Source organism: Drosophila hydei, unplaced genomic scaffold, assembly GCF_003285905.1.
Source record: "Drosophila hydei strain 15085-1641.00,03,60 unplaced genomic scaffold, DhydRS2 tig00008119-arrow-pilon, whole genome shotgun sequence".
NCBI lineage: Eukaryota > Metazoa > Arthropoda > Insecta > Diptera > Drosophilidae > Drosophila > Drosophila hydei.
The window spans coordinates 4,767,836-4,794,460 of NW_022045830.1; the positions used below are offsets into that span (position 1 = coordinate 4,767,836).

The 26,625-nt window shown below is 42.5% G+C and overlaps 4 protein-coding genes across 6 annotated transcripts; 2 read left to right on the forward strand and 2 right to left on the reverse strand.

Annotated features, from left to right (window-relative positions):
- The first annotated feature begins 5,217 nt into the window (after nt 1-5,217).
- On the forward strand, nt 5,218-5,701 carry LOC111598312 (serine palmitoyltransferase small subunit B). The gene is made up of 2 exons (XM_023313507.2): nt 5,218-5,466; nt 5,525-5,701. The coding sequence occupies exons 1-2, from the start codon at nt 5,370-5,372 to the stop codon at nt 5,680-5,682; spliced, it is 255 nt and encodes an 84-aa protein (XP_023169275.1). The 5' UTR covers nt 5,218-5,369; the 3' UTR covers nt 5,683-5,701.
- Nucleotides 5,702-5,787: 86 nt separating this feature from the next.
- On the reverse strand, nt 5,788-8,302 carry LOC111598311 (pickpocket protein 11). Of its 2 annotated transcripts, none has more exons than XM_023313506.1 (6): nt 8,280-8,302; nt 7,178-7,291; nt 6,907-7,123; nt 6,191-6,846; nt 6,024-6,130; nt 5,788-5,967 (listed from the first exon to the last, which is right to left on the reverse strand). In XM_023313506.1, the coding sequence occupies exons 2-6, from the start codon at nt 7,285-7,287 to the stop codon at nt 5,804-5,806; spliced, it is 1,254 nt and encodes a 417-aa protein (XP_023169274.1). In that variant the 5' UTR covers nt 7,288-7,291; nt 8,280-8,302; the 3' UTR covers nt 5,788-5,803. The 2 variants fall into 2 exon arrangements, with proteins under 2 accessions (XP_023169274.1, XP_023169273.1); XM_023313505.1 differs by lacking the exon at nt 8,280-8,302 and adding an exon at nt 7,380-7,437.
- A 1,188-nt stretch (nt 8,303-9,490) lies between these two features.
- On the reverse strand, nt 9,491-11,921 carry LOC111598264 (serine protease grass). Of its 2 annotated transcripts, none has more exons than XM_023313441.2 (6): nt 11,650-11,921; nt 11,257-11,547; nt 11,006-11,197; nt 10,679-10,845; nt 10,267-10,616; nt 9,491-10,199 (listed from the first exon to the last, which is right to left on the reverse strand). In XM_023313441.2, exons 3-6 carry the CDS (start codon nt 11,067-11,069, stop codon nt 9,593-9,595), a joined length of 1,188 nt encoding a protein of 395 aa, XP_023169209.2. In that variant the 5' UTR covers nt 11,070-11,197; nt 11,257-11,547; nt 11,650-11,921; the 3' UTR covers nt 9,491-9,592. The 2 variants fall into 2 exon arrangements, with proteins under 2 accessions (XP_023169209.2, XP_023169208.2); XM_023313440.2 differs by having other exon boundaries at nt 11,257-11,567.
- A 2,347-nt stretch (nt 11,922-14,268) lies between these two features.
- On the forward strand, nt 14,269-24,774 carry LOC111598325. Its single transcript, XM_023313522.2, has 2 exons — nt 14,269-15,145; nt 22,886-24,774. Exons 1-2 carry the CDS (start codon nt 14,350-14,352, stop codon nt 24,112-24,114), a joined length of 2,025 nt encoding a protein of 674 aa, XP_023169290.2. The 5' UTR covers nt 14,269-14,349; the 3' UTR covers nt 24,115-24,774.
- The last annotated feature ends 1,851 nt before the right edge of the window (nt 24,775-26,625 follow it).

The following is a 26,625-nucleotide window of genomic DNA, read 5'->3' on the forward strand; positions in this document are numbered from 1 at the left end:
CATAAAACAAGGCGCGTTCTCTATGAAGTTGGGCTGATTTGTTGTGGGTAAGTTGTGATGAGTAAAGTTTTGAGTAAAAAAGTTGAGCATAAAAGTTACTTTAAAAAATTATAAAACTATGAAAAATATTAAAAAATAAAATGGGAGTTTTTTATAATAAAATATTAAATATTTATTTGAGTATAATTGACAACTAACAAGCTATAAGACAAGAGGCTAATACTCTAGCCTGGTACTCGAACCCAGCTCCACATTGGCAGTTAAAAATATATTTTTCATAAATATTATCTCTATTAAATTTTATTTAATTTATTAGATATTTTTTAAATTATTGGATATATTTAATTTATTTTATATAAAGATACCGAAATCTTCTGTGAGTTTCAAGAGCTCGTTTGCTCTCTGTATCACTCAGGTCCTTTAACCATTATTTCTTCTTATATTTTATTGACAGTAGCATCATTATTTTCATCGCAACGAACTCAGGTCCAGACAGCTTTTCAATATCAATTTTATAGTTATTCTTTTCAACTTGGAGTTGAACTTCTATCGATGCCATTTCCTGTGCGTTGTGCCTGGCATAACTGAAATATTCGCAGCGACCGCATTTGAAATATGCGCTAATTGAATGTGAAAACGAAATGCGAGTTGAGGCTGGCAGCGTGGCCTCGCGTGTTGCGACCAGCCAAAAGGCTCGAAAGAAAGCGAAATGGCCAAAGAGCAATGCATTTTGCGTTGTTCGGTTTCTAATTAAAATACCAAAAACAAAGCCGAAAACCAAACTAAGCTCAATTGCTGAACGGACTCGAAAACGTGGGCCAGCTTCAACCTTCAGAGCTGCAGAGGCACTGCCAACTCTGCTGTGTATAACAGAGTATCTCTGTGTGTGTGTGAGTGTGTGTGCGTAAATTTCGAACAAAACGAAATGGCCGCGTTGTGCGTTGTTAATGAAGCAGAAAATGCCTGGAATTTTCGCTTGATTGTGGCTGTCGCGAAGTAAACGCAACGATCGACGCGGCGACGGCGGCGGCGGCCTTTCGACTCGACTGGCTGAGTGTTTTATTTAGTTATTGAACAGCTAAGCCCAGGCGGCCGCCCTTTTTCGCCGGAGCAGCGCAAAATTTAGCAGCATTTTTGGCGCTTTTGTTGCAAGTTGCGGCTGTTGTTGGCTTTTTAATTAACGCGCGCTACGTTTTGAACGTTTGAAGGGTCCCGAGTGCACATGATGGCCATATAACTCATTGGAATTATGGAAGAAGCGAATGGCAAGAGCCGCAAACGTCCACCCCAGCCAGCACCCAGGCCCAAACGAGGCGAGGCAAGGCGAGGCATGGCAAGGCGCAGAAAAAAAACTTGTCTTGTGGACAAGAGAACAGAACGTACATAAACTTTATCCGTCTATAATCTAAATATGTTTCGCTATAGCGCGCTGTGCGCTGCTTTTCGTTGTTGTCGTGGCTGTTGCAACAATTTGCTGCAAATTGAAAGCCAATTACGTTGTTTGCAGCATGCCACGGCAATGGCAAGGCAACCAGGCAAAAATTGCAGCCACAGACCGAGACTGAGACTGAGACTGAGGCAGTGGCAGAGACTGAGACTGAGACTGAGACTGAGAGGCTGCTGCCTTGGCCGCTTGCTCTTAGCAGACGACATAAATATCAAATACAGGTCCATAAATTTGAAACCAATTAGCCAACTTAAATTGATAATAGTTGCAACAAGCTGCCGCTGCCACGGAGGCTGTTGGCGATCGGCATTGCTGAATTGCTGTCCTAGCATTTGCCTACAAGCTGCAACAGGAAGCCAAAATCTCGTGTAGCCTCGGCCGGATTGGCCGCTAATGGCAGTGCCATTTGTTGACATACGTCGCTCGTGTTGACTTGCCAATTTTCGTCGTCGTCGTCGTCGTCGTCGTCGACGTTGCTGTTGCTGGGGCAATTGTTGTCCATATTGGTATAGAGCAACAGCGTCATATGTCTTGTTGTCTAGTGTGTCTGCTCCGTCCGCTCTGTCTACTCTGTCCGTGCCCTGCGCTCATGTCGTGCCTGTCGTGTCGTTCTAATCACAATTGTAGCTGCCTCCTTTGGCTGCCGGCCATGCGTTAACCATGCGACTTTTTATGGTGCTTTTATGCAAAACAACTTAATTTCGAGCCTCGCAACGTTAGCAACAATGCAGCGTGTAAAATATGCACTGCAAGCCAGATACGGAGTGGGATCGGACGGGCGCTACGAAAGACTTAGGCAACAAACTTGCCAATGTTTAAATGTGCGCCATTTGCCGTGTTGCGAGTAGCTGTTATAGAAAATTATCTTAAACTGATTTGATATATATTCAAATAGGCGCTGTGCGACACATGTTGATGTTGTTGCATGCAACAATTGCAGCATTTGTTGCACTCAGTCAGCTAGCCACCTAGCGCCAGACACGCAGCCGGTAGCAGTGCAATGCGGTGCAATGCATTGGATAGCAGCTCTCCAGCGAAACGGATAACATCGCTTACAGTAAACGTTTACTTGTATTTTAATTAAAATATTTTGCCATTTCCCTCGATCTGTTAGCGGTCGACCGGACCAGAGCCGGATTGAGATCGAGCCATGTCCGTGTTGTTGGACAGGTGGCATTTACAGAAAGAGTATTTGAAGCTAATTTGGGTGGGAATTGATTGGCACACATAGATCCAGTGCCTGGGAAGAGACAGCAGAGAAACTAATAACTAATAACATAAACTGTCTCAGCATCGGCATCTCCTCATCTGAAACTAACTGCGAAATTTCCCCAGCAATTAATCGACATGCGCTGCATGTATGGCCCATCGGTCAGAGGCAACGCTTTATAAATGTCAGACGCGGGACATTAATGTAGCGCATTTATCTAATTAGACAAGCGTTTTAAGTCCAAGCGTTCGCTGAGCGTCTCACGCCAAATAAATTAATCAGCTAATTGATGGGCATAAATTAAGCATATGCAAATGAGCCACTGAGCCAATGAGCCAATGGGCCAAATGGCGCGATCTGCGGCGCGCACGAGGCGAGCCACGACTGGCTTATTGATGGCCAAACTCAATTAAATTGGGCAAATGGTTAGCGTTCGGTATTTGTCAGGCCATGGACCACCCACTGGCATGGTCAAGTTGGCTAACTCTTTCAGCTGCCGCAACTGTACAACTCAATTAATAACAATTTCTCAGAACAATAATGCAAACTGCGCGTCCGCTTGGCACCCAAAAATTAGATTATCTTTTGGGCAACTGCAGCTCATTCCTGGCTCTCGCTATCGCTCGCTGTCATCGTCGCTGCGGTGTTGCGGAATTAGTTGCTCGGCGCAGGTAAAAGCACAGGCCCAGGCACTGGCAGTGGCACAGGCTCCGGCTCTGACTCTGGCTGTGGCACAGGCTTTGGCCTGAACTTTGGGCGCGCGAGGTCGTGGCAGTCGCATGTTGCTTCAGTTGCTTTAATTGAAAACCGTACAAAATGGAAAATGGACTTTCATGAAGGCAGCCCAGTCGGGTTACTGTGGAGCAGCTCACTAAATTAGCCAACCGACTTTTTCTAATTTTGCGGCTGAGAGCGCGTCGAGTGCATTTCAGGGCCCGTGACGCTGGCATTTGGCAATTTATGGCAGGCCAAAGCGGTGTCGAAAATAGCGCCAACAACCAGCGAAGCCATGACGATAAGCACAAGGATGATGATGATGATGATGACGACGACGAGCCTGATGCTGATAGCTTTTTGCAAGTTACTTTCTAATAATGCAGCGAAGACAACAGCAGCAGCAACAACAACAAAGGAGATGTGCTGATGTGAATGTGGAAGTGGATGTGGATGCATTGCACACGAGAGTCATAAGCGCAACCAAGGCAATTAAGTTCGAGCGACAAGTTGCGCTGCTGGAAGCCAGGATAGCGGCGGGTCAGGGCAGGTGGCGGCGATGGCGGTGGCGGTGGCGGTGCAGCTGCAGCAACATGTTTATGGCTCGAAACGGATTGCACGTAATGGGATTTACGCTGAGCGACAACGATAGCCTGCAACTGATTCAGCTATGGCCGCAGTCTCAGTTACAGCGCCTGCGCCTGCGCCTCAATAAAGCCGATCGCATTACCAATTAGGCGTGCACACTTGGCTAAACAGCCGCCATGTTCGCCACTTGGCGGTTTGGCTGCTTGGCAAGTGGAAATTGAATTAGTTGTCGCTGCATATGCGTGACTCGGCCAGCCCTGGTCTGGTCTGCACTCGAGTTAGACGCAGATTGAGACTGGGTGTCGCTATACACAGCCATGTGTGTGTCGGTTCGTGTTCATGTGTGTGTGAGAGAGTGAGTGTGAGTGCAAACATTTTTTACACTTTGCCACATTCCTCTGCCGCGCGCATAAATCAAGCCACTGCTCGCCTGTCAATCCGCAACGGCAGCATTGATAGCGTCGCCGTCGTCATGGCCAACGTAGCTCTTGGCAAGTGCTCGGACCTATACAGCTGGCCACATGTGGCTGTTGCGGACCAGTGTGCCAGTTTCCCAGTGCGAATTATGGCGCAATGGCTCTAAATCCAGTTTTGCCTTGCAGAAGTCCACACTATGTGAAGATGGTCCAGACGGTTGTTCAAAAGCAAATTTATATATAGCATAGGCAATTGGTCTAGACTCTTGACTCTAGATCATGAAGTATTGCTGTGCTGTTTTGGGTCACCAAAAGTTGCAACAAATTTCACTCAAGCTGAACGCAATTAAGAACAACTTACAATTAATAATACTAATTCGAAATGTTCAATGTCAACTTAAGTTTCGAATGCGCATCTTAACATCTTGCACATTCTTTTCAACTGTTTCCGGCTGCGAAGTATAGATCGATATATTAACTGATTTGTTTTGACAGCTTTGAACTTGTTTTTGGATAGGTACGAGACGAGCGGAAGGAATATTTTCATTACCTTAATTAATTTGACCTTTAGGTAAATCAATTACTGAGTGAGTTAAATAAAATGTAATAGAAATTAGATTGAAATCTTTATATATTCATTAAACTATAAAATATTAGATTTTAACACTTATCAACTCACAAAACACTTTTTGAAAATATAATTTAAGCCCGCCAATAATAGTAGACACTCAATAGCTGACTGTTATGAAACTTAAAATAAGTGACGCAGCAATGAAAGTTTTTTTCGAATACAAAGCAACGGGCACACTGGCAAAACAGCTGTTTTAATATTTTTGCCTAATAATTAATAACAATAAAATGTTTAAGCGAATCGAATGAATTCCTTAAAAACTTTATTTAGCAATTTTTCAAGTAAATTTGTAAAAAGTTAAAGGCACTGATTGTGTCACACCTGTAAAGTCTCTACTCAATACTTAAGAAGTATTTAGATAAAATGTGGAACTTCAAAGATTCTGCAGCACATTTATATAGGCAATATGAGCTTATCACCTGCATCAATATGTTCGAACCGTGGGAGAAGAAGCTAATTAGTGAGTAATGCCATGATAATGATTTTTCAAAACAATAACGTTGTCAATTTATACGCAGATGGAATTGTCTTGCTAATGTTTGTGCTCTTGATCTTCTCGAGCTGCGTCTATTTGCCCAGCTACATGGACTCGCTGCTTGAGGTGATAAGACCAGCAGCTGGATCCACTAAGGTGGAAGATCTAACATATGTGCCACAGAGAATTAGCAGCATGTAAGACATGCAATGCGATACACTGCTAATAACCCATACAGGAGAAATTCATATATATATATATTATGCACATAGAACTTGCCCAATCGGAAGACAGATAGCAATGAAAGAAAACATTTTGTGATTTACTTTAACTTGATTAAAATCTTTAAATATTTGAGTGTGCCAATGAATATTCGATTTATCCATTTTAACACTTCTTTGCGGTACTCCAGGGCCATAAATATGGCCTCTACCACGCGCAGCGCTGAGAGATTGAAGAAGAGACTAATTAAACCACCAAAAGAGACTGAAAAAGGGAAAAGTTAATGAACAATTCGGCTGCTGCTTAATTCTGTCTCTTACTTAACAAGTCCAGAAAGGTTTTTGAAACACGTCTTACATAGCGCTGAGTGGGCAGCTCCACCAATGCCACATGAATGTCGGAGAAATCTTTCTCAGAATCCTGCTTGCTGCAAATAATAAATAAGACTATTCATATTATACTCTTAAAACTAGTGATAGTCACATACTCATCGGCTGAATTGTAGATAATATTGTACTCTGGCTCTTCGCAGGAGCTCATGCAGTCACAGGACTTACGCTCAGCGAACAGCCTGTCATGGATGTCCGTCAAACAGATTAAACCCTGAACGTCGCACATGGGCAACGAGTTCTTGCTGGGCACAGCCATGAAATGGCTGGTGCAGTTGCAGTAGAGAAGTTGCAAGGTCACGGTGCACTCCACAATGCAGCCGGAGAAGCTGTAGAACTCATAAATCCCAATGCGATGCTCATCGTACTCGTGACTGTAACGGCATCGTCGTTGCTCATGGTTCAGCTCTTCGACACTCTCGTGATTGTATACCTCGATGACGTTCAATATGAGCTCCTTGTTGTTGCCCAGCAGGACTGTTTCGCGTATCATGCCCTCGGAGAAAAGGAAGGGCACATCGATGGGCGGATGAACATTCACCTGAATGTCTGCCGTGGCCAGAAACTTGAGGTTTCCTGCTCCAGTCATGCGATTGTTCTTGAATTGCACCTGGGCTACTTTGCGTGCCTGGACCGAGTTGAAGGTGTAACAGACGCCGTACTCCGTGAGTATGGGCAAGAACTGATCGCAGCAATCAAAGATCTGGTTAAGGTACTGGCACTCCACAATAAGTTCATGGCACTTGCTGCGAAACTGAGAGAAAAGTCGTTAAATAGAGGGAAAGTGAGAGAGCGTGTAGGTCTATTATCCCACCACATCAAGCAGCTGTGTAAAGTTGTCTGGACATTGCACCCGTTGACAGATCTCGCAACTGGTGCAGCTGCCTCTGAAGAATGCGATTTCGCCGACAAAGTCATCGATGTGGAAATCGTGCTCAATGCCAAACAGCGCATCGCTCGTGTCCCAAATCTTTTCCGAGTTGTACAGCTCACAAACGGTTATGGCCGGAAACGAAGTATTCCAATTGAGGCTGCAAGTCGGAAGAGGTTAAATTTTCATATAGTTCATTGATGTTTCAACTCACTAAATGGTGTCCAAGTTAAACGATACAGATGTGGCAAAGTAGCTTTCCATCAAGGACTTGGTCACGGGCACTATAAACGTCAGCGACACGTAAAGCGTACCCAAATACATTGACCTATTTGGAAAATAGGTTATATTCCCATTATATAACAGGCTATGTGTATATATAGTATATATATATATATATATGAATTGTAATTTACCCTTTCAGTGTCACTGACAAAAAACTAATCCAGTGCATTGTCTGCGAAACGCTCGCTACCAAAGTCAAAACTGTTGTGAGCCACAGGCCAAGTTATTTGCTTTCTTTTTTTTTATTTGACCACACTGCGCCACACAAAGGAAATATGTCGTTCCGATTAGATCTACGCATTGTTCCTAATTCAAATCAATTTACCCCTTTGCCTGAATACTATCTTTTGAATACCTGAGTAGAGGGTATTTTACTTTTGTCACGAAACGTGTAAAGCATGGAAGCCGACTTCTCTGACACTATAGAGTATATTAGAACATAATATGATATGTTATATATATATTCGTATATTAAAAGTAGTGATGTAGCCAGACTTCACTGTTGCTTCAGTGTGCAAAGGAGTCGGCTTAGGCTGTTAGATATTGGCATTGAACTTGATGGAACTTTTTGTGTTTCTTTCAATATCTTAAATCCATATATTTATGTAAATCAGCTAATTAATTGGGTTCATATCAAATACTTCAATTTAGCTTATGTAGCCTTTCAATAGTTTAAAGAAATAGTTTTTGACTTAAAGAAAAAACGTTTTCTATGAAATCTAATTCGTATAGATTACGAGAGTTGCGTAAGATATCACTTATATTTGAAATAGTGCAGCTTGACCTAACCTGTCTAAGCTAGACCTTCTAATTGCTAAGAAACAGTCGCCTATAGCTACCTCTTTCAATTTGTGTTGCAATTGAATGCTAGAAAATAAATATTATTTCCCCAGGGCTTCCCCCACGATAAATGACAACTAACGTAATACTACTATCATATAAAGTTCTTTGTATTGCATTAAAATTATTGCAGCTATAACTAGGCGCAGTATTTAGTCGCTAAGACTATTTAGTCGCTAATCAACACATACCCATAAGCAATCACTTGGATGATTCAGTGCCATAAAATCCAATCTGAATCAGAACGATATTTCACATAGAAATGCCCCACGCTGGCAGTTATCAAAGAGAGCAACAGACAGGTTAGTTGAGGCCCCAATTCCCGATACACACAATCGATATGAATCATGCAAGCTTATGATAATAGCACAATGAATTGTCTGCAGTGGGATAGAGATTGAATAATAAAGTCGGTGATGTACCTTTTCGATATGAAATGCAAACAAATTGATTAACACTGCGGTTAGTCGACCACACTCAACTTCACAATTCTAGATTTGATGATTTGCTGATCTAAATTACTGAAAAAGAGCAACAAAGCAAAATTCGTAATGAGAGAATCTGAATAAAATTTCAATTTCATTGACTAAAGCTGCAAATCGATTTTCCAACTGATTAATAAATCACATTAATAATAAGCTAGCAGTATTTTCGCTAGAATTTTACGGTGATTCAAAATTCTTATAACTCTATAGATGATCCAGCAATACGAATTATGGCGAATTCAGCTTTGCAATAACAAGGTGTTAAGCATGATGCCTGGATCGTATTTATATAGATAAGCTATTTTACACAGATATTTACATATATTATATATAAATCAAAACTATTTGTTTCGTCTAACAAACGGGGCTGTAATTATACTCGTTTACAAAACGAAAAGAGTATATAGGTTTCTTGCCTTGGTCACTTTATGCTATTCTATCTTTCAATCGGGCACCAAACAAATAATTAAAAAAAATCTATAATTTTCAAATTCAAATTTCCTTCATTCTTAATGCTTTTATTTTTTATATTTTCAGATATCTTCTCCTATCAAAAGTTTATTTTACAAATGTATCCCAAAGTCGCGATCTTAAAGCTTAACATTTGATACACTTTCAGATTTTAAGCTGCTAGAGTCAAGAAATGCCAAGCTTTTGGCTAGTTTAAGAACTGTAAATCACAATGCAATCGTAGATATTATGCAAATATTTGTGTTATTCCAGTGACGTGTCGTATAAGCACATGAGTTATATGAGTCACGCACTCTCCATTCTGCTTATTAGAGAACACATCTGATCCTTTAGAGTCTCTTTTGAGCTCGATAAATTGTTGTACCATTATTCGAAATAATATCCATTAAATATTTCATTTTCATTCTGCATTATATTTATGTATACATTTTAAAAGACTAACAACTACGACTAATAATCTCCAAGCGTGACTATTGCAATGGCATTGAGAGCTAATCTAACGAATAAATAATAATGAGTATAAGAGACCGGAGAAGCAAGACGTGTCCTTAATATACGTTCTGTGTGATCCAGGGTAACATGTCCAGGACAGAGGCGAATACGCCTGGCTGATTCTCTCGCTTGCCACACCGCGAACCGCCATAAGAGACAATGCCGTACTGGACGTAGCGCACCGTGTTCTTAAAAGCATGGCGGAAGAAGAGTGGGCCGCCGGAGTCGCCACGGCAGGTGTGCAAAATGCCGTCTCCGACAGCACAGATGTGATTCTCGCTGATCGGAGCACCTGGATAGAAATTGCGGCATACATTCAAATCCTCCCGCCTGATCACAGCCTTCAGCAGCACTGAGGATGGCTTGTTGTCTTGGGTGCGACCCCAGCCCGAGATGAAGAAGCTCTGATCGTATGATATATCCTTGGACTGACGATCAATGGGCAGGCAGACGGGCTTGATGTGGGACTTGAACTGAACGGCTCGATCAAGTTTAATCAGAGCTATGTCATTGTTGATGTTGTTAACCATATAGTTGGGATGTACGCGTATGTCCTCGATGCCATACTCCTCATAGGGTGGCAAGCACTCCCTGCGCCGCCCGCCCAGAAATTGGCAGTCCATTTCGGTATCCAAATTGTGTTCGCCCATGCGCACTTGAATACTGTGGAGAAAGGATAAACAATTTGCTTAACATGCTTTGACGGCACAGTGTAAGCTAAGAGACTTACGGCAAATTATCTTCCTGCGCACAGTGCGCGGCTGTCAGGACAAAACGATCGGAGATCAAGCTGCCTCCACAAAGGAATGGTCGTCCGAAGGTCTCATATTTAAGCAGCACAATCCAAGGAAACTCGCCGATTTTTGTAATATCTCCGCCGCTTAGCTTCGTATTGGCTTTCTTGCCGCAATCCTTGACCGAGTCGAGCAGGGCCATGCCACGTGCATCAATGCGTCTCAGATTTGCATTCGTCTGGCGCGTGCTCAACGGAGCTTTAGTATTAGTCAATGAATCCCGGCTGGGATTATTAGCACTCTGTGCTATGATCTCAGGAGAATTGCGGCAGCATAAATGAATTCCCTGTAAAGCAATTAAGTTAATTCGTACAGGTCAAGTTGCTTTAACTTGTAATAGGTAATTACCGATTGGTTTTCAACACTACAAAACATTTGCCTAATCTGATTCTGTATCGAACGGGGCACATTGCGTCCATATCTGTTCTGCACATCCTTCACGAATTGACATTGCTGGTATGGGATGCAGTTGCCAGACTCGCCATCGGGGGTGTAACATCTGTTGTTTGTTGTCTCTGAAATGAAAACAAACGTTTAAGCCAGTGATGGGATAAGCCAACCAACCGACCGACTCATAACTCGTTTAACTGGTTACACTTAAACAAAGATCTTATTTTGTTCAGCTTTGTTCTCGCATATGAGTCAGTTAGTCGAGCACCTATTCAGGCTACTTACGACTCAAGACCAACGCTGGCATGGCCAACAATATTAGGCCCAAGCTGCTTATAAATAGTTGCATCCTGCCAAATTATCCAAGAAGATATCCGTAAATAATGTAAATCTATGCGATCGGTTGTTGATCTTTAGCTCGCGTCGCTCGCTAAACTGTGAATGAGCCGCGTCTCGACGTGTGCCGCGCTTTTGTACCTGGAGTTCGCGTGCTGTGTTAGCTGCTTATTAAAATGCATGAATGATAATTTACCCACCTTCGAGATCATGTTGTTCTCAACTGGACAACAGGTTTGACTCGCTCGCGTCAGTGCAGCACGTGCGTAGAACGCGAACTATTCATAGATTCGATACGATATTACCCAGAATGTCAATTGGTCAATGTGGGCTATGTATGCATAATTTACTCTGTCGACTGGCGAGTGGGCGAATGAGTGAAGCGATTAAATTCCAGGAAACCCCACAGGGAGCGAGCAGTTCCTCTCTCTCATCCGCTCCCTCTCGCTCTCTCTCTCTTTCATAACACGTATCTGAATTTCAGGTACGTTCTGTAAAATGAGTTTTTTAACTAAAGGCAGGTGAGTACGTATAGGTAACACGCTTTTTTATTTTGCTAAAGTGAAATATTTGTAATTGCCTATATAACTTACCCAGATGTTTATCTTGACCCATGTAGGGGAAAGTCTGTCTAATTGCTTTGTTTTGGGCTGGTTCCCCAAACTTCTTTTCGTTGCTTTGTGGAAATTCCACAAATGGGAAGTCCGACAAAGTGGACAATATTTTTTGTACTTTTTCGCTGTCAAGTGATGAAGTGGGCGACACTCGTCGCTTGGCACAAATTAGCTTCTTGAAATCCCCCAAAGTTTGATCAACGAGATATTCATATGTGTACAAACATATTAAAATGTAAATTTCTGAGTGAGATACTGCAACCAGATAGATATATATATATATACTGGCATATATATATATATATATATATATATATATATATATATATATATATATATACATAAAAGTGCGCATGTTTGAATTTTAATGGCTGTCACAAATCTCTTCAAATCAAAATTATTCAGACAGCATTTTTTCTAACCGACAGCATTTTTTGTACCGATCCTTAGACTAGAACAAAAGCGGGGTTCGAGAGTTTCCAGCTGGGTCACAGCTGTAAAATCCAATAACTAATAATTAATATTATACAGATGAGTAAAGCACTTTGTTTATTATTTAATAACTACTAACAAATGCATTGTTAATTACTGTATATAATCTGATAATTGTATTTTTATTACATAATTATGAATAATTACTGAGACTCTAACAAAATCAAGGCGTGCTTACATTTATAAACCTGAACTTTTGACAACTTGGACAAAACCCTTAAAATTATGCTATCTTAGATTGTTATTCAGATTAGACTCAGATAAGACTTCATCTTTGTTGCAATAAGCTTGACATCGAACCCGAATCGTTTGCTCGAAACATTGCTGACTTTCCTCAGTTATTTTATATTAGCTTTCAGTAGCATTTTGCATAAATAAAGAACAAATTCAGATTTAATTAAATGTTAATCATGTAATGTTATAAATTCAAACGTTATTTTGTATTTAAAATTTGTGCCAGTGTTGGAAACGTATAAATATCAAGCGATCTATCAAAGACACAAGCCTGACTCTGTGAAAGACGATTTTAGTAGAGACACAAACCCAAACAGTGAGGTCTCAAGCAAATGTTTTTGTTTGAGTTCTAGGGGAAAAACTACCCCGTAGTTTTTAAGGGATCTTGTGTATATAGATATTGTTTAATAAAATTATTTACTTAAGAAAAAATTATAAAAATATACTCAAATATAATTTATAAATATATACTTAATAAGACTTCACAGTATAAGTAAAATTAACTATGATAAGCTTGTATACTATTTAAAGTAAACTATAACTCTTAGAGCTAAAACGTCTAGGCATATATTTCAAGAAGAACAATAATAATATGAACTATTGACCTATTTATAAAAATAAAATATTCAAAGAGTTTATTCGTCTATATAAAATTTGGTATTCGCAGTCTCAACTTTAAATATTCTCCTTTCAGTATATTAACCAATGCCCATTAATTTATATACGTTTCTAATCTGCACACAACTCAGCCGGCTGATCGAGTCCGCTTGGCGAGACAAACAAAAAATGGACTCATGTATTATTGGCTGGCTGTAAAGCTGTAAAACCGGTAATCTGTCGTGGCTCTACAAAGAAATCGTTCTCGGCAAATACTTGCTCACCGATTCAGCTGAGAGAGCAAGAAAAACACACAGAGAGTGTGAGTGTGAGTGCGAGAGCGACTAAGACATACCTTAAGTTCGCAATGCAATCCACAGTTTTCGTATCGTGCCCTGCCTACCTGCACACTGCACCGTCCAGCTGGTGGGCAGCAACAGGTACTCTCTCTACCTAAGAAGAGTGAGTAGTCGACAGACAGAAAATACCACGTAGACCGCCGCTCGCGTCGCTGGCATTCATTCCACTGTGAGACGCCGTCGCGATCGCAAGTCTCGAGCGGACCAAAGCATATTTGAGTACAGACAACAGGCGAACAGAGGCAAAGCTGTAAGAGGCAGCCGCCAGCAGAAAGTAAACGACTTTTAATTAAAGCTCAATTGCATTATCAACTGCCTATATAGTACATGTCTATGTAGGCGCAACGGAGTGTGCGAAACGGAACCGCAAAACTCAGAATCCCATGACGCCATATTTGTTTTTTCAACCTGATTGAACGTGTGAGAAGTGTCCGTGAGTGAGTGCCAAAGAGAATCATCTCGAGGCGGAAACGAAACGATTCTGTGTGAAACGAGATTCTAAATTCATTTAAATAAGTGAAACAAAACCCAGCGAAAATTCTAAAACAAAAAACAAACAACAACAAAAACCCCGTCAAGTTTTGTGAAGTGTGCGCGTGTTTTTCGCTGATATTATGGTCGGGAGAGTGTGTGTGTGTGATGTTGCAAGTGTATGCGTGCTTTGTTAGTGAATGCGACTGGCTGTGTAAGAAATATCCGCTTACCTAAGCGCACAAATTCTCTCGCGACGGCTTAAGAACCACACTTGAATACACCACAAAGCACAAGCGCACAGACACACACACACGCACACACTGGTAGACATACCTGTGTGTGTAGGTACGTGGCTAACATACATATAAAGCAAAACCAGAAAATCCACATTGCTCGGTCTCGGTGCGCGCCTACGTTGTCTACGCTACGTAAAGAACGCGCATAACGTAAGACGTTTTGTTTTGTTATTGCTGTTGTTGTTGTTGTTGTTCTTGTTTTTGTTGGCGTTGCTGCTTCTGTGACAATGGGCGACTCCACGCCCATTTGCCGCTGCCGCGTGCTCTACCTGGGTAGCGCTGTGCCCCGCCAGAGCAAGGATGGCTTGCAGGGCATACAGGAGCCGCTGCGCAGTCTCTATCCGTCGGAGGGCGCTGTGGGCGCCAAGGGCATCGATAGCTGGCTGAGTGTCTGGTCTAATGGCATCTTGCTGGAGAACGTGGACGAGAATCTGAAGCAAATCACACGCTTCTTTCCCATCGAGTCGCTGCACTATTGCGCCGCTGTGCGCCAAGTGCTGATACCGGAGCGCGGCAATGCTCATCCGGAGCCGAAGTTTCTGCCGCTGGACTCGCCATTTGCGCGCATGCCTCGCGCACAGCACCCGCCCATCTTTGCAGCCATATTGCGTCGCACCACTGGCATCAAGGTGCTGGAGTGCCACGTCTTCATTTGCAAGCGCGAGGCGGCAGCCAATGCTCTAGTCAGATGCTGTTTCCATGCCTATGCTGACAACTCGTATGCTCGCCAGCTGGAGACGGGCAGCACTGTTGGCGGCGGCAGCAGTGTCTATGGCACGCTCAAGAGCGGCGCCGGCAGCAAATCCAATGGCGACCTCACCAGCGTTGGCTTGGCCAACGGCCATGGCAACGGTCACCATCATCTGGCCGGGCAGGGCGGCTGGAGATCGCGTGCCGGCAGCACCACCACGCTCAACAGCCTGGGACGCACATCCAATGGACATGTGCTCAATGGCTCTGGCCTGGGCATGAATGGTGGCAGCACTGGCAGTGCCGCCGAGGGCTACACATCAGTCAAAAATTGTAAGTATTTTGTGGCTGGCATGCAGCACTCAAGTTTGTTGCCTAAGTCTTTCGTTCAGCCACGCCCCTCGTTGACTTGAGAATTTTTGTGCCCCATCTTTAGCAGCCATCAGACACAGCTACAGCTACTCGCTATAGGTACAGTTGCCTAAGTATAGCTGGCATGTCATCTAATTAGCTGCATGTGACCGGCACGAAACGTTAGAAATGTCTGAGATAGAACAAAAAAAACGCAAACTGCTTTGTCTCCCATCTTAGCAATGATCTCAGCAATCAGGTAGCTAATATGAGACAGCTTTGTATGCCCTTTCAGAGGGTCCCGTAATCTGCTGATGAAACTTGTTAGGCATTCAATGAGCTATGTCAATCTCAAAATATCTATGGATTATATATTATTAATAGCTAGACGGAGATAAATCATTTCCTACATGATTCAAAGAGACATTGCATGAAATTGCTGTGAGTTTTTACAATTTTGATTATAAGAGTTTGTTATATATAATCAACTCTAAAGTTGACAAGATGATAAATCAGATATTTGTATATTTATTCACTATTATATCTGTTGAATTCAGATTCCAAAAATTCCTGCTGATTTGTTTATATAATTACTTAGAGTGCAATATCAATAAATAGAACTTAATTATGTGTAAACAGCAACCAAATTGAAGGTAAATCGTCTATTATAAAAGTAGCCACAAGAGATGAGCCTCACCTTGAAACACACACACACACACAGAGAGAGGCTTGCTGCCTCACAGTATATGCAAAGATAAGAAGAAGAAAACATTTAAACACGCCTCAGACTTTGTTGAAAAATAGAAAATGTTGTCATAGCGTCGAAAGTATTTGGGTGCAGTACAGGTATTTTAATGTTTTTATTGTTTTTGTTGTTGCTTTCGTTTTCTTCTCTATCTTCTGTTATTGACAATTTTTTCGTATGCACGTTTCTCAGAGTGTCGGACTGTCGAACCGAGCGATGACTGATGGAGGGCCCGGCAAGTGGCAGACATGAACATTTAGTCGATGTTGCTGTCGGTCTCTGGTAACAGAGAAACACTTACGGGCAACCGCTAGAGCGTTGTCTTGCAGAGTTTTAAACACTTTCCACTTATTTAAATTTCGTCGAGGCACAGCAATCGCCGCTTTATGGCATTGCCTTCTGTTGTTGGCCTGGTCGACGACTGCCTTTGAAGTTGAAGTTGTCTCGGCTATAGCAAAGTTATGATAATTAGCATGTAAATTGCTAGAGCTGAGGAAAGCAGCAACAGCTACAGCTTCAGCAGCAGCAGCCACGTTAAATGTATTTCGAGCTGATCTCTACTAGAGCCATGCAAATTAGCCACATTTCGCTTTCGACCTGAAAACTCCTCCCTGGTCAAATCTGAGCTGTCCGCATGCTTAATAAGTAGAAATGCGACCAATAAACCGAATCGGAATCGAAGCACTTTCTAGCCCCAAATTGGCTGTAAATGCCGTGAGTGGATGCAGTAAAGGAAATAAACCGATCTTTTGCCATCTCATTCAAACTAAATATGCAAATTGAATGACTCGCTTAATGCGCTACGCTAATTAATAGAGTTTATGCCATGGCAGGCACATAATTTATAATTTTGCGGCATTCTCACAGCCTCCACTCGGTCACAGCAATAGTTGTTGTCATTTCCAATTGCAGTTGCTACACACACACACACACACTCACGTACATATACACACAAAGTGGCTGGGCAGGAACTGTGGTCGCGTGCAGATTAGCGGACGTCGACGCCGCCAACACAAAACTTCAACTTCAGATTCAACTTGAGGTCGTGAGGGGGTTGCGCACATAAGTCCTACACACATGATCGTAAATATATATATTTATAAACTTATATGTACTCACTGAGCACATAAATTGAGATGAACGCGTGAGAAAATTTTGGGTTAGGGTTTATTTTTGTTATGACTGTTTTCCATTCGTTTGGCTTTGGAGTTGGTCTTGGTCTTGGTCTTGGTCTTGAGTCGACTTGGTTATTGCCCTGCTAGCCACTTTCTTGTTTCAGCTGGTGGTGGGAAGTTATACACACATGCAGAGCTATTCACGTATGTATATACATATATATTTGAGGGCTTGCTGAGAAGTGTGAAATCGAGTGGAAGTAGAGCCAGACCCGTGACTAACTGAGCCAAGCAAGAGCTGGGGGAATTCTTAAATTTTGAGCGTGTGAGCAAGTGAAACTTTATTTAGATATGATAAAATCTAATATATGATACACGTGTGTGTGTCTCTCTTTCTAAGCTATCTCTCTGAGCTGTAGATTTTCTATTAATTAACATTGTTAATTTGCCATGTAGACGGTTGCAAGATTAAGGTCTTGCTGCTGCTCATTGCTGCTCTCAATGCGAATTGAGGTTGTGTGGCATCTGGCGAAGGAATCTCTGGCAGCTAGGTAATTGCTTTTCTCTCACTCTCGCATTTATTTTTAATTAAATAAGCTAATTTCAAATGCATTTTAATGGCTTGAAAGTGTGCTAAAGCGAGAGCTATATCTTTCTGTTGTTGTTGTTGCTCGCATTAAGTCAAGTTTATGCTGCGACCTCAGCTGCCAATTGTTGGCCAAGTCAGCTTAGCTCAACTCCATTGATAAACAACATGGCCCACAATTTGGCATCGCCTGCGTCTCCAGTCTCCAACTCTCAGCCTCCGCTGTTGGCCGCGCCTCAAGCGTGTTGATTCAACCAATTTGCAGGTGGCTTTGTCCACACATTTTGTGGTACCATTTAAATGGCAAAAAGCAACGAAAGACAACGAAAAACCAAACCGAAACAAGTTGCACATTGTTGGAGACCAGATTCCAGTTTCGGCAACGGCACAGTTAACCAAAATTTGACCTACATAGAGCTGGAGGGGGCAATATCTTGTTTTGGCTGATGGACATGATGCAATCAGCTAATGAAAATTCTATTAGGAAATCAGGTGGAAATCAGTTCCAAGCAGCAAAAGTTGTATATTTTTAAATATTGAAAAGCATTGGCTATACATACATATGAATCTGTATAGGAAACTAGTTGTTGATTGGCATGCAACAGCAACAATAACAGGATGCCCACTTGACCATGACTGAAATATCGAACAGTGGTGGGCGCAGCGGCAAAAGAAGCGGCAACAGGTTCCAACTTCCGCTTGCAACGCGGCATCTCTAGGAGCGGCAGTGCAACATTTTTAGCTGCTATTACGAGCAACGATCACAAGTGGCAGTTGCTGTTGTCGGTGCATCACTGTTGCTGTTGCATTATTATTATGCAAAGAAGCTGGCCTGAGATTGAGCGTGAAATATACCCATAGCTAGAGACAGTGAAGGAGCGAGACCGGGGAGAGACAGGGAGGGAGATGTAGCGAGTGGCAGGCACATTAACCGAAATCCAGTTGCAGTTGAATGACTTGGCTCTGTTGCATGTTGCAGTCATTCGGCAAACATTTCGCGTTGACTTGCAACATTTTTTTCGGATTTTTTTGTGGTCAATCTCTGCGCTGTTGCCATGTTGAATTGCATTTAAGCATGGCTCGATTACACAAATTTGATTTTTATTATTTGCAGTGATTGGACTGGCATAGAAAAAGAGAAAAAGAAGCGAATTCCAGCGTTTGACCCACTTTGCATGCCACCTCTCTCTCCCTCTCTCTTTGTCTACACTTATTGCTACCTTCTCCCATCTCCTTCTCTCTCTATTTATCGTTGATCTGTTGGAGTTTGCGTATTTGAATTGAGCGAATTTGTTTCGTAATTAAGTAATTATATTCGCGAGTGGCTTTTAAAAAATATGAATGTTATTATAATTAATATGAACTATATTATTATAAGCTTATCGTTTAAAAATGGATTAATAAGATCTTCTTTTATAGAGATATTGTATATATATATATATATATATATATATATATATATATATATATATCTTATTTGCGTTCTTCTTAGTTATTTGACTTGTTGCTTGGGTACAAAACTTGATAAGTTAATTAGTTTACTGATCTTAGTCTAGATTTTATAAGCTCCCCATTTATGCCAGTGTACTCACCCATATCTAGATTGTATCAGCTCTTTCCTTAACTTCCAGTGGAGTTTCCTGTGAAAAAATAATTGCACTCACGCCAGCTGACAGATTTCACCATGGAAAATAATGTCAAAAAGATCTCTTCAATCTTTATTGTCTTGTCTGGTGGGATGTGCCTGGCGACACACACTTAGCTCCAGACCCCAATCCATTTCAATTTTTGCCCAAGCATATATGAATAACTCACAATCTATGGGCTTGTAGGTGCTGCTCTACTCTGCCATTAGTCACTCGGCTCTGGCAGCGACCTAGTGGAGCTCTGGCTGTGCAGCTGCAGCACGAGCTCAGCTCAATGCTGGTTTGAGGGCAATGGGGCAATAGGCGGCGGGCGGCGGGCAGCGGGCAGCGGGCAGCAGACAGCGGAAAACGAAATGGCAAGCAAAGGCAACAAGCAAATTCCAAGCCACATTGCGACTCCATTTTTGCATTGGCAAAAACCGAAACAAAAACAAAACAGAATTCAAAGGCGCTATTTGGGCTTCTGGCACTCCCCTTTCCGCTCGGAATGTTTCAGCTGAATGGCAAATGCGCTTAAATGCCAACAGTTTGTTTCTTTTTTTGGCCAACTTAAGATACATTGTGTTTAAGCTGAGTTCTCATTTCGTGGCAGTTTGGCATGAATTGCCTTCGATTGGAGTCCGCTGCAATGACTCACTGAAGCCAGTCCCAGCCCCAACTAAAACGTGGAAATACAATTTTCACGCACGCATGCGCTGAGGCCACTCGCCACATTAAGTGAGAGTATTAATTTTACTTTTCGTGAATGGAGTGCGGTGTGGATAGCAGTGCACATTGCTTATGACATAAGTGCGGAGATGGAGAGAGAGAGAGAGAAAGAGAGTAAACGAGAGAGAGGGGGACCTTCGTTTGAAGCTGTTCAAAACAATTTCACGTAATTATTGCAGCTAGCGAAATGCGAAACAATTAAAAATTATAAATCAACTTCCACGCTTGAAGCAAAATTAGCGTAAATTGCAACTGGAAGTGTAATTACCTGCTATAGTTTTGCATTTTTGCCAAGCATTTCAAATCGAAGCCAACTGGCTGCCCGGCCGATACATTGTTCAGCAATTTGATTGACTTCCGCAAACCGTTTACGCAGATTATGCTCCGAGGCCAGGTAAGAGCTGCAAATCGATTGTTTAAACACCAAATCGAAGTGAAATCGCGGTAGGAGTTTCACCAGATCGAATACAGATACGCCTTCCATATAAAACTATATGCGCCATATCATAATCAGGAAGCTCTGAATGCACTCGGATCAGCTTAAGATGTGAGTCGCAGACTTCAACAAAGCTCTTCAATTCGTTTAATATATATATAAACAGCTTATCAATCAAATTCTGCTCTGAATTTATTAAAATAACAATTAATATTGATTTGCCTTCAATCGAACTTCAACTTTGAGTGCTGCCAAAAGTAATTAAGAAGAACATTTTCAACACTTTCAATTTAAGTATAGAGAATGATAAATGAAGTCTTAGATGTAGTCTGAGCGACCCGCAGAAGCTGAAATATAATTTGAGCAAAAACCACTTAAGTTCACTTTCGAATATCGAGCTCAAAAATGAAAGTTGCAAAGATATGGATCCAAATAAAAAACGAGGCAGAGTCAAAAGCCAGAAGTTATGTGAGAATCGGCCAAATGGACGGGCAGCTCTTTCGGACATTTATATATAAGAAATAATGTATTTGACATTTGGGCATGTGAAAAGCTTGCTAATTAAGAAACAACTGAAACGGAGCGTTTCCCACAGCGTCTGCAGCCTGTGCCGCTTAAACAATACAAATTTTATATAGAGTTTTTCATTTGGTTTCTAGTCGCGGGGGCTGGCAGGGGCTGATAGGGGCCGGCACACACTGTGCCCAAAAAGTTCGCTCTCATTTTCAACGTCAGTCAGTCGAGCACGTTGGCCGCGTCTCGGCGGGGGTCAATAGACCCCAACGCGACCGGAGATTTCTCATGCCAGCAATAGCAGCAGCAGCAACAGCGACAAAGCAGCAAAAGAGCTGCAAAGCCACAGAAGAAGAGCAAAAAATAAAAAACGGAGGAACCAAACCAAATTATGGCATGGCTAAGAAGCAAAGCTACAAAAGCAGACGCTAACAAAAAAAGCATGAAAAAATACAAATAAAAAACTAGAAAGAACAGTTAGCTTTCAGAAGACGAATAGTGAATGTGCTTCTTAGCAAAGCCCAACCGAGATAAAGATAAATATATGAAAAAGATAAAGTACTATTTAAGTTTAAAGTACTTTTTAAGAGTGGAAAAATCTTAAGAAACTCAAATATTTTTTCTTAAGATTTTTCCACTCTATATATTTTAATTGTTTATAATAATCAAAAAGTGAATTGTAATATTACCATATTTCATAGTTAATTCGTAATACTCTCTGGTAGAGTATGCTGAAATACTGACTCGTCGCTTTGTTGTCGTCTGCCGGACTGGGCGTCAACTGTGGCTGTGACTGCGACTGGGGCGGGTTTTTTTTGTGGCAGGAACCTAGGGCGAAGGGGCGCAACGTGGCTGGTGGCAGGTGTGTAGCCGCCGCGCTCAAGTTATTAAATTACCGTTATTTATTACAAAACCGTTTGCCGTTGCCATTGCTGCGATTGCTGCCATGGCCCAAATGCGCCGCAGAACCGCGCCAACCTTCATCGGCTGCGACAAAAGGCGACGCTCAACGTGATAGTAACGGCTTCGCGAATGCTTGTGTGTGTGGCCAGTATATTTGTAGCCATGTGTGTGTCTGTATCTGTATCTGTGTCTGTTGGATACATTCGCATTGCCTAACTGACCAAGTCACACATTTGTACGTACGTGCGAAGGGAACAGTTAAGAGACATCAAAGTTGAATTGAAGCGCATTCAATTGCCTCACAATCGATTCATTTGAATGCGACCGCCGTCGACTCTTGACGGTCTTGGCCTATATTTATTTGAATTTGTTTTTTGGATTAGACGCGCTCGGCTAATTTCCAGCATTTTGGCTAATGTAAATGCCATTGCCCGGGCCCAGCGCTCGCCACTTGACGCGTGAGTCGGCGCTTTAGCCTCAACTTCACAGCTCGGCCAGTAATGTGAGACAAGTATGGCCATGGTACTGGGCCCCACAAGCCTCCGCCTCTGGCCCCCCCCCCAAACATTAATAGTTTAGCGGACAGCATCCATTGGCCGCGAAGGTCAACTGGCTATCGAGTGAAACCCAAGAGCTGCATTCAGATCACTCGATTGCATGATATCTAATACGTCTAAACTTGTTCTTAGCTTTGAGCGGCTTTTTTAGTGGTTTTTTAATTTATTTATAAATTGTTTTTGATATAAATACGTCTTGGCAAAGTGCTTGTCATTAAATTTGAAATCAATTCACCTTGCATTTGATTCATTTATGTTAGCTGCAAAGCAATTTGTGAATTTAGCTACAATTTGCAATTGATTTTGAGGAAAATCAATCAAATGAACTTTGAACTGTAGAGAAACATTTACATGATAAAATTACAATCCCTATCAGAAGGAGTTAGTCTTTGTAGCTAGTCTTGCGTCTAGCTTTTATGGCTTGTATTGTGAGTAGGGCTCATCAGTCAATCAATCTTCAGAAAAGTCATGAGCATTAACTAAAATTTATTCAACTTCTTTGCACATTTGCAGTTTATGGTAGCAGCGCTGATCTGAACGTCACCGTGGACGATGGCGAGGCCTCTGTGTACAATGGCGATGAGAATCACAAGGTGTGGAGCGGCTCACAGGATCAGCTGGACAGCATTGGCGCCGTGGAGAGTCCCTATGAGCTGTACGCTGGCAACACCTCCACGCTGGGCAGGCCGTTGAGAGCACGCCAGATCAGCACGCCCATCGATGTGCCACCGCCACCTGTCAAGGAGGAGCGCAAGACGAAGCGCGACAAGAAGTCATCGAAGTCAAGCGGCAGCCAGAGCTTGTCGGGCACACTGATCAGACCAAAGCCCATGCATCCGGCAGCGGCGATGCATCGCACACAGGTGCATGCCGGCCCAGGACCTGGTCCCGGCTCCGCCAGCGTCATCTATGGCCCCGTCTCCGGGCCGCACGCTGCACGCCAATATCACACAATTAGTCATCGCGGCTTTCCGCCTGGTCCGCCGCCGCATCACCCACACGCACATGCGCATGCACAAGCTCAAGCGCATGCGCATGCGCATCAGCAGCACATGATGCAGATGCATCACGCACAGCATATGGGTGGCATGCCGCCGCTGCAGATACCCATGATGATGCCGCAGCAGTATGCGACGCTGCAGCCGTCGCGCTCAACCAGCAAAAAGAAGAAGAAGGATAAGAAGAACGGAGGCGTTGGCATGCCCGTGGGCATGCCCATTGTGCCGCCCATCTATGCCTATCAGCAGGCAATGGGTGGTGTGCCGCCACCGCCAATGGCACAGTCAATGATCGGCGAGCCGCGTCCTCTGAGCATGTCCAGCCGCAAGATGGCCGCGTCCATGGGCAACGGCCTGGACGATTCGGGCAACTCGGGCGCCGAGTCGCCATCGCCAGGTGGCACGGGCATCTATCGCCGCAAGGGTCACCTCAACGAGCGTGCCTTTAGCTACTCAATACGTCAGGAGCATCGCAGTCGCAGCCACGGCTCACTGGCCAGCCTACAGTTCAATCCACCGGACATGAAGAAGGAGCGCGAGATAGCCCAAATGGTGGCTGGCCTGGACCTCAGCGATGGCGAGCGCCGTCAAATGGCGCCGGGTCCGGCCACGCTGCAGCGCAAACAGGCTGCCATGGTGAATGGTGCAGCCGGTCCAGCGCATCCACATGCTCACCCACATCAACCACACGCGATATACGGCCCTCTGGGCCCCGCAAGTAGCTTCGGCAAGCCGCGCAGATAAGCTGTCCGCACCCAGACCCAGCCCAAGTTTCAGCGGATGGGTACACCCGACATGGACTAGAAGTACTAGATATATATACGAATATATATATACAGAGTTACACAACATTATAGCGATGCTGGTCAACTTAGAAATGGAATCGAATCAACAATAAACACAAAAGCGACCAAGCTGTACTGCAGCAACAGACGTCAGTTAAGATTGGGTATCCAAATTTAGAATCGAATATCGTTAACGATATCGCAATCAAAATCAATTATCAACAATGAATATGTGTGCCTTATTAGGTTTATACTATAAGTATATATAATAAAGAGTTAAAAGAAAAAAACAACAAAGCAAAATAACAATGGAAAGTCCCTTTACCAGATGAAAGCAAAGACAACAAATAACCGATTATAATACATAATGTAGAATAATATAATACACCATACTTGACAACTGGAGAACAGGATCTGTTTGCCTGATTTTCGAGCACAAATGTAAAATATCTTTTCGAAAGCCTTTACACTTAGTTATAGACACACACACAGACACATACACATACATATACCTACATATACTACAGTTCTTTCAATCTGTCCATATTAGTATCTTAAAGCGCAGATGTAATAGATATGCATAATCATAATGACGACAAATATACATACATATGTGTACAATAAATACAATAAAATGTTAACAAATTGCTTTTTCAATTCGCACAGCTACAAAAAGATGGCCTAAAGTGGATTTCTGCTATAAGCCAGGTTCTATTTTTATCAAATTCGACAACGGCTCTCGCTGCGGCATCCGTCTCTCGGCCCAACCACACACCTTCAACTCAATTAGCATGCGTGAGCACAACATGAATAAATATAAGTTATTTGCATACGTACATAGGTATGTATGTATGTATGTATGTATGAATGTATGCATAGACATACCCTGTACGTCAGTCAGCCAGTTTAACTGATTGGCTCAGCGGGTGGGGGGAGCAACAGTGAAGCCTTGTGACAGCCGCTATACACTGAGAAAAACATTGATATACATCATGGGTTTTGCTTACAAATTAAAAAATATTCATATATTGAATATTGAGTTAGATGTCGAATAGAAAATTGAATTACATAAATTCAAATACTTAGAGAATGTTTTCGAGTGGGAATCCAAAAAACATTCTTAGGAATACAAGGCTAGGTTAGTCTATCCATTGCATACAACATTTATGCATCAAAATACTATATCATATTGCAGTTACATAAGAAACTAGTGCAAGCTAACTATACTTTCATTTTAGTATGTGATATAAACATATATATGTAGACTGCATTTTGAACAGTGTATACATTAAGTTTGCACACCCACAAGCAGCATTAAAGAATATTACTTGAGCTAATGTGCAGATCTATACTATATATAGATATATATATGGCAAGACTACATGGGCTGTCGCATAATGGAATTTACATGCAAATTCTTTGCATGTCGCTGACTGCAGATTTGATATTTGCATATGGCATGCCTGAGGCTTGGGAGGGCCTCGAAGGTTGGTTCGTGGCAAACACAAATATTCAAACACAAATTGTTCGAATATTTTGTTAACAATCGACTAAAGTAAAACAAGCGAAAGTTGCAGCGAACATACTTAATGTGCATATTCGAATTTTGAGTGATGAAATCGTTCGAGACTGTCGAGAATTTCAGCAGAGGGACAGAGACGGAGATAGAGCGAGAGAGACAGAGAGAGATGGCGACCGCGAGCGATTCCAATTCCGATTTCACTTCCAGTTTTTGAGTCGGCGCTACTTACTTATAATGCCGAAAGCAAAGATCATCGCAATTCAAGCTCAACTTTAACTTCCACTTCGTAAGGGGGCAACATGTGTGAGCTGTATATTAAAAGATACAAGATACAAACACAGATGCAGATACGGATACACACACAGCAGCAGACAGATGCGCTGCAGGTGAACAGGTTAATTTTGAAGCACTCTATAACTACACAACAGTCAAACGCGAGTTGCATCAGTGTCCTCGTTTATATATATTATATATTTTTTATTTTGGCTACAATAATTACAGGCTGGGCTTTATGGCCAGCATTACCTGCACCAATAGCCATTTACCTTTATGCGCGTATTACCTAATTGCCGCCAGGCGCAAAACATATATTTTTCCAACCGCTCAACGTATAAATCAAAATTGGCAGTTCCAGTTTTAAGTTTTCAGTTTTTATTTTTTATTTTTTCTGTTTCCAGGAGTTATATGTATGTCCCTCGGATTGCGTAAGAGATTTTCAATTAAAAGCGCGTTTGGTGTGACGCGGAGAGGACGAGGCATCCCACTTGGCGGAGCCACCGACGGGCCGGCCCCGTGACGGGCTGGCGGCTGTGTGTGTGTCAGCGGCACAGGCATCGTTGGCTTTATGGAAATTCCACCTTTATGCAACGAGAAAATGCGGCAAGAAAATGTTTTCCATTTCCAGTTTTACTGGAATACCAACGCCGACTTGGGCAGCTGGTCAAGCTG

Bases quoted from the DNA above. Each gene is read 5' to 3' on its own strand.
- LOC111598312 (XM_023313507.2), top strand. From the start codon at position 5,370: ATGTGGAACTTCAAAGATTCTGCAGCACATTTATATAGGCAATATGAG. The intron at 5,467-5,524 runs GTGAGTAATGCC...ATTTATACGCAG, and splicing joins GTGGGAGAAGAAGCTAATTA to ATGGAATTGTCTTGCTAATG.
- LOC111598311 (XM_023313505.1), bottom strand. From the start codon at position 7,417: ATGCACTGGATTAGTTTTTTGTCAGTGACACTGAAAGG. The intron at 6,847-6,906 runs GTGGGATAATAG...CTTTTCTCTCAG, and splicing joins TTACACAGCTGCTTGATGTG to TTTCGCAGCAAGTGCCATGA. The intron at 6,131-6,190 runs GTATGTGACTAT...TATTATTTGCAG, and splicing joins ATCTACAATTCAGCCGATGA to CAAGCAGGATTCTGAGAAAG.
- LOC111598264 (XM_023313441.2), bottom strand. From the start codon at position 11,069: ATGCAACTATTTATAAGCAGCTTGGGCCTAATATTGTTGGCCATGCCA. The intron at 10,617-10,678 runs GTAATTACCTAT...ATTGCTTTACAG, and splicing joins GTAGTGTTGAAAACCAATCG to GGAATTCATTTATGCTGCCG. The intron at 10,200-10,266 runs GTAAGTCTCTTA...CTTTCTCCACAG, and splicing joins GCGCAGGAAGATAATTTGCC to TATTCAAGTGCGCATGGGCG.
- LOC111598325 (XM_023313522.2), top strand. From the start codon at position 14,350: ATGGGCGACTCCACGCCCATTTGCCGCTGCCGCGTGCTCTACCTGGGT. The intron at 15,146-22,885 runs GTAAGTATTTTG...GCACATTTGCAG, and splicing joins CTACACATCAGTCAAAAATT to TTTATGGTAGCAGCGCTGAT.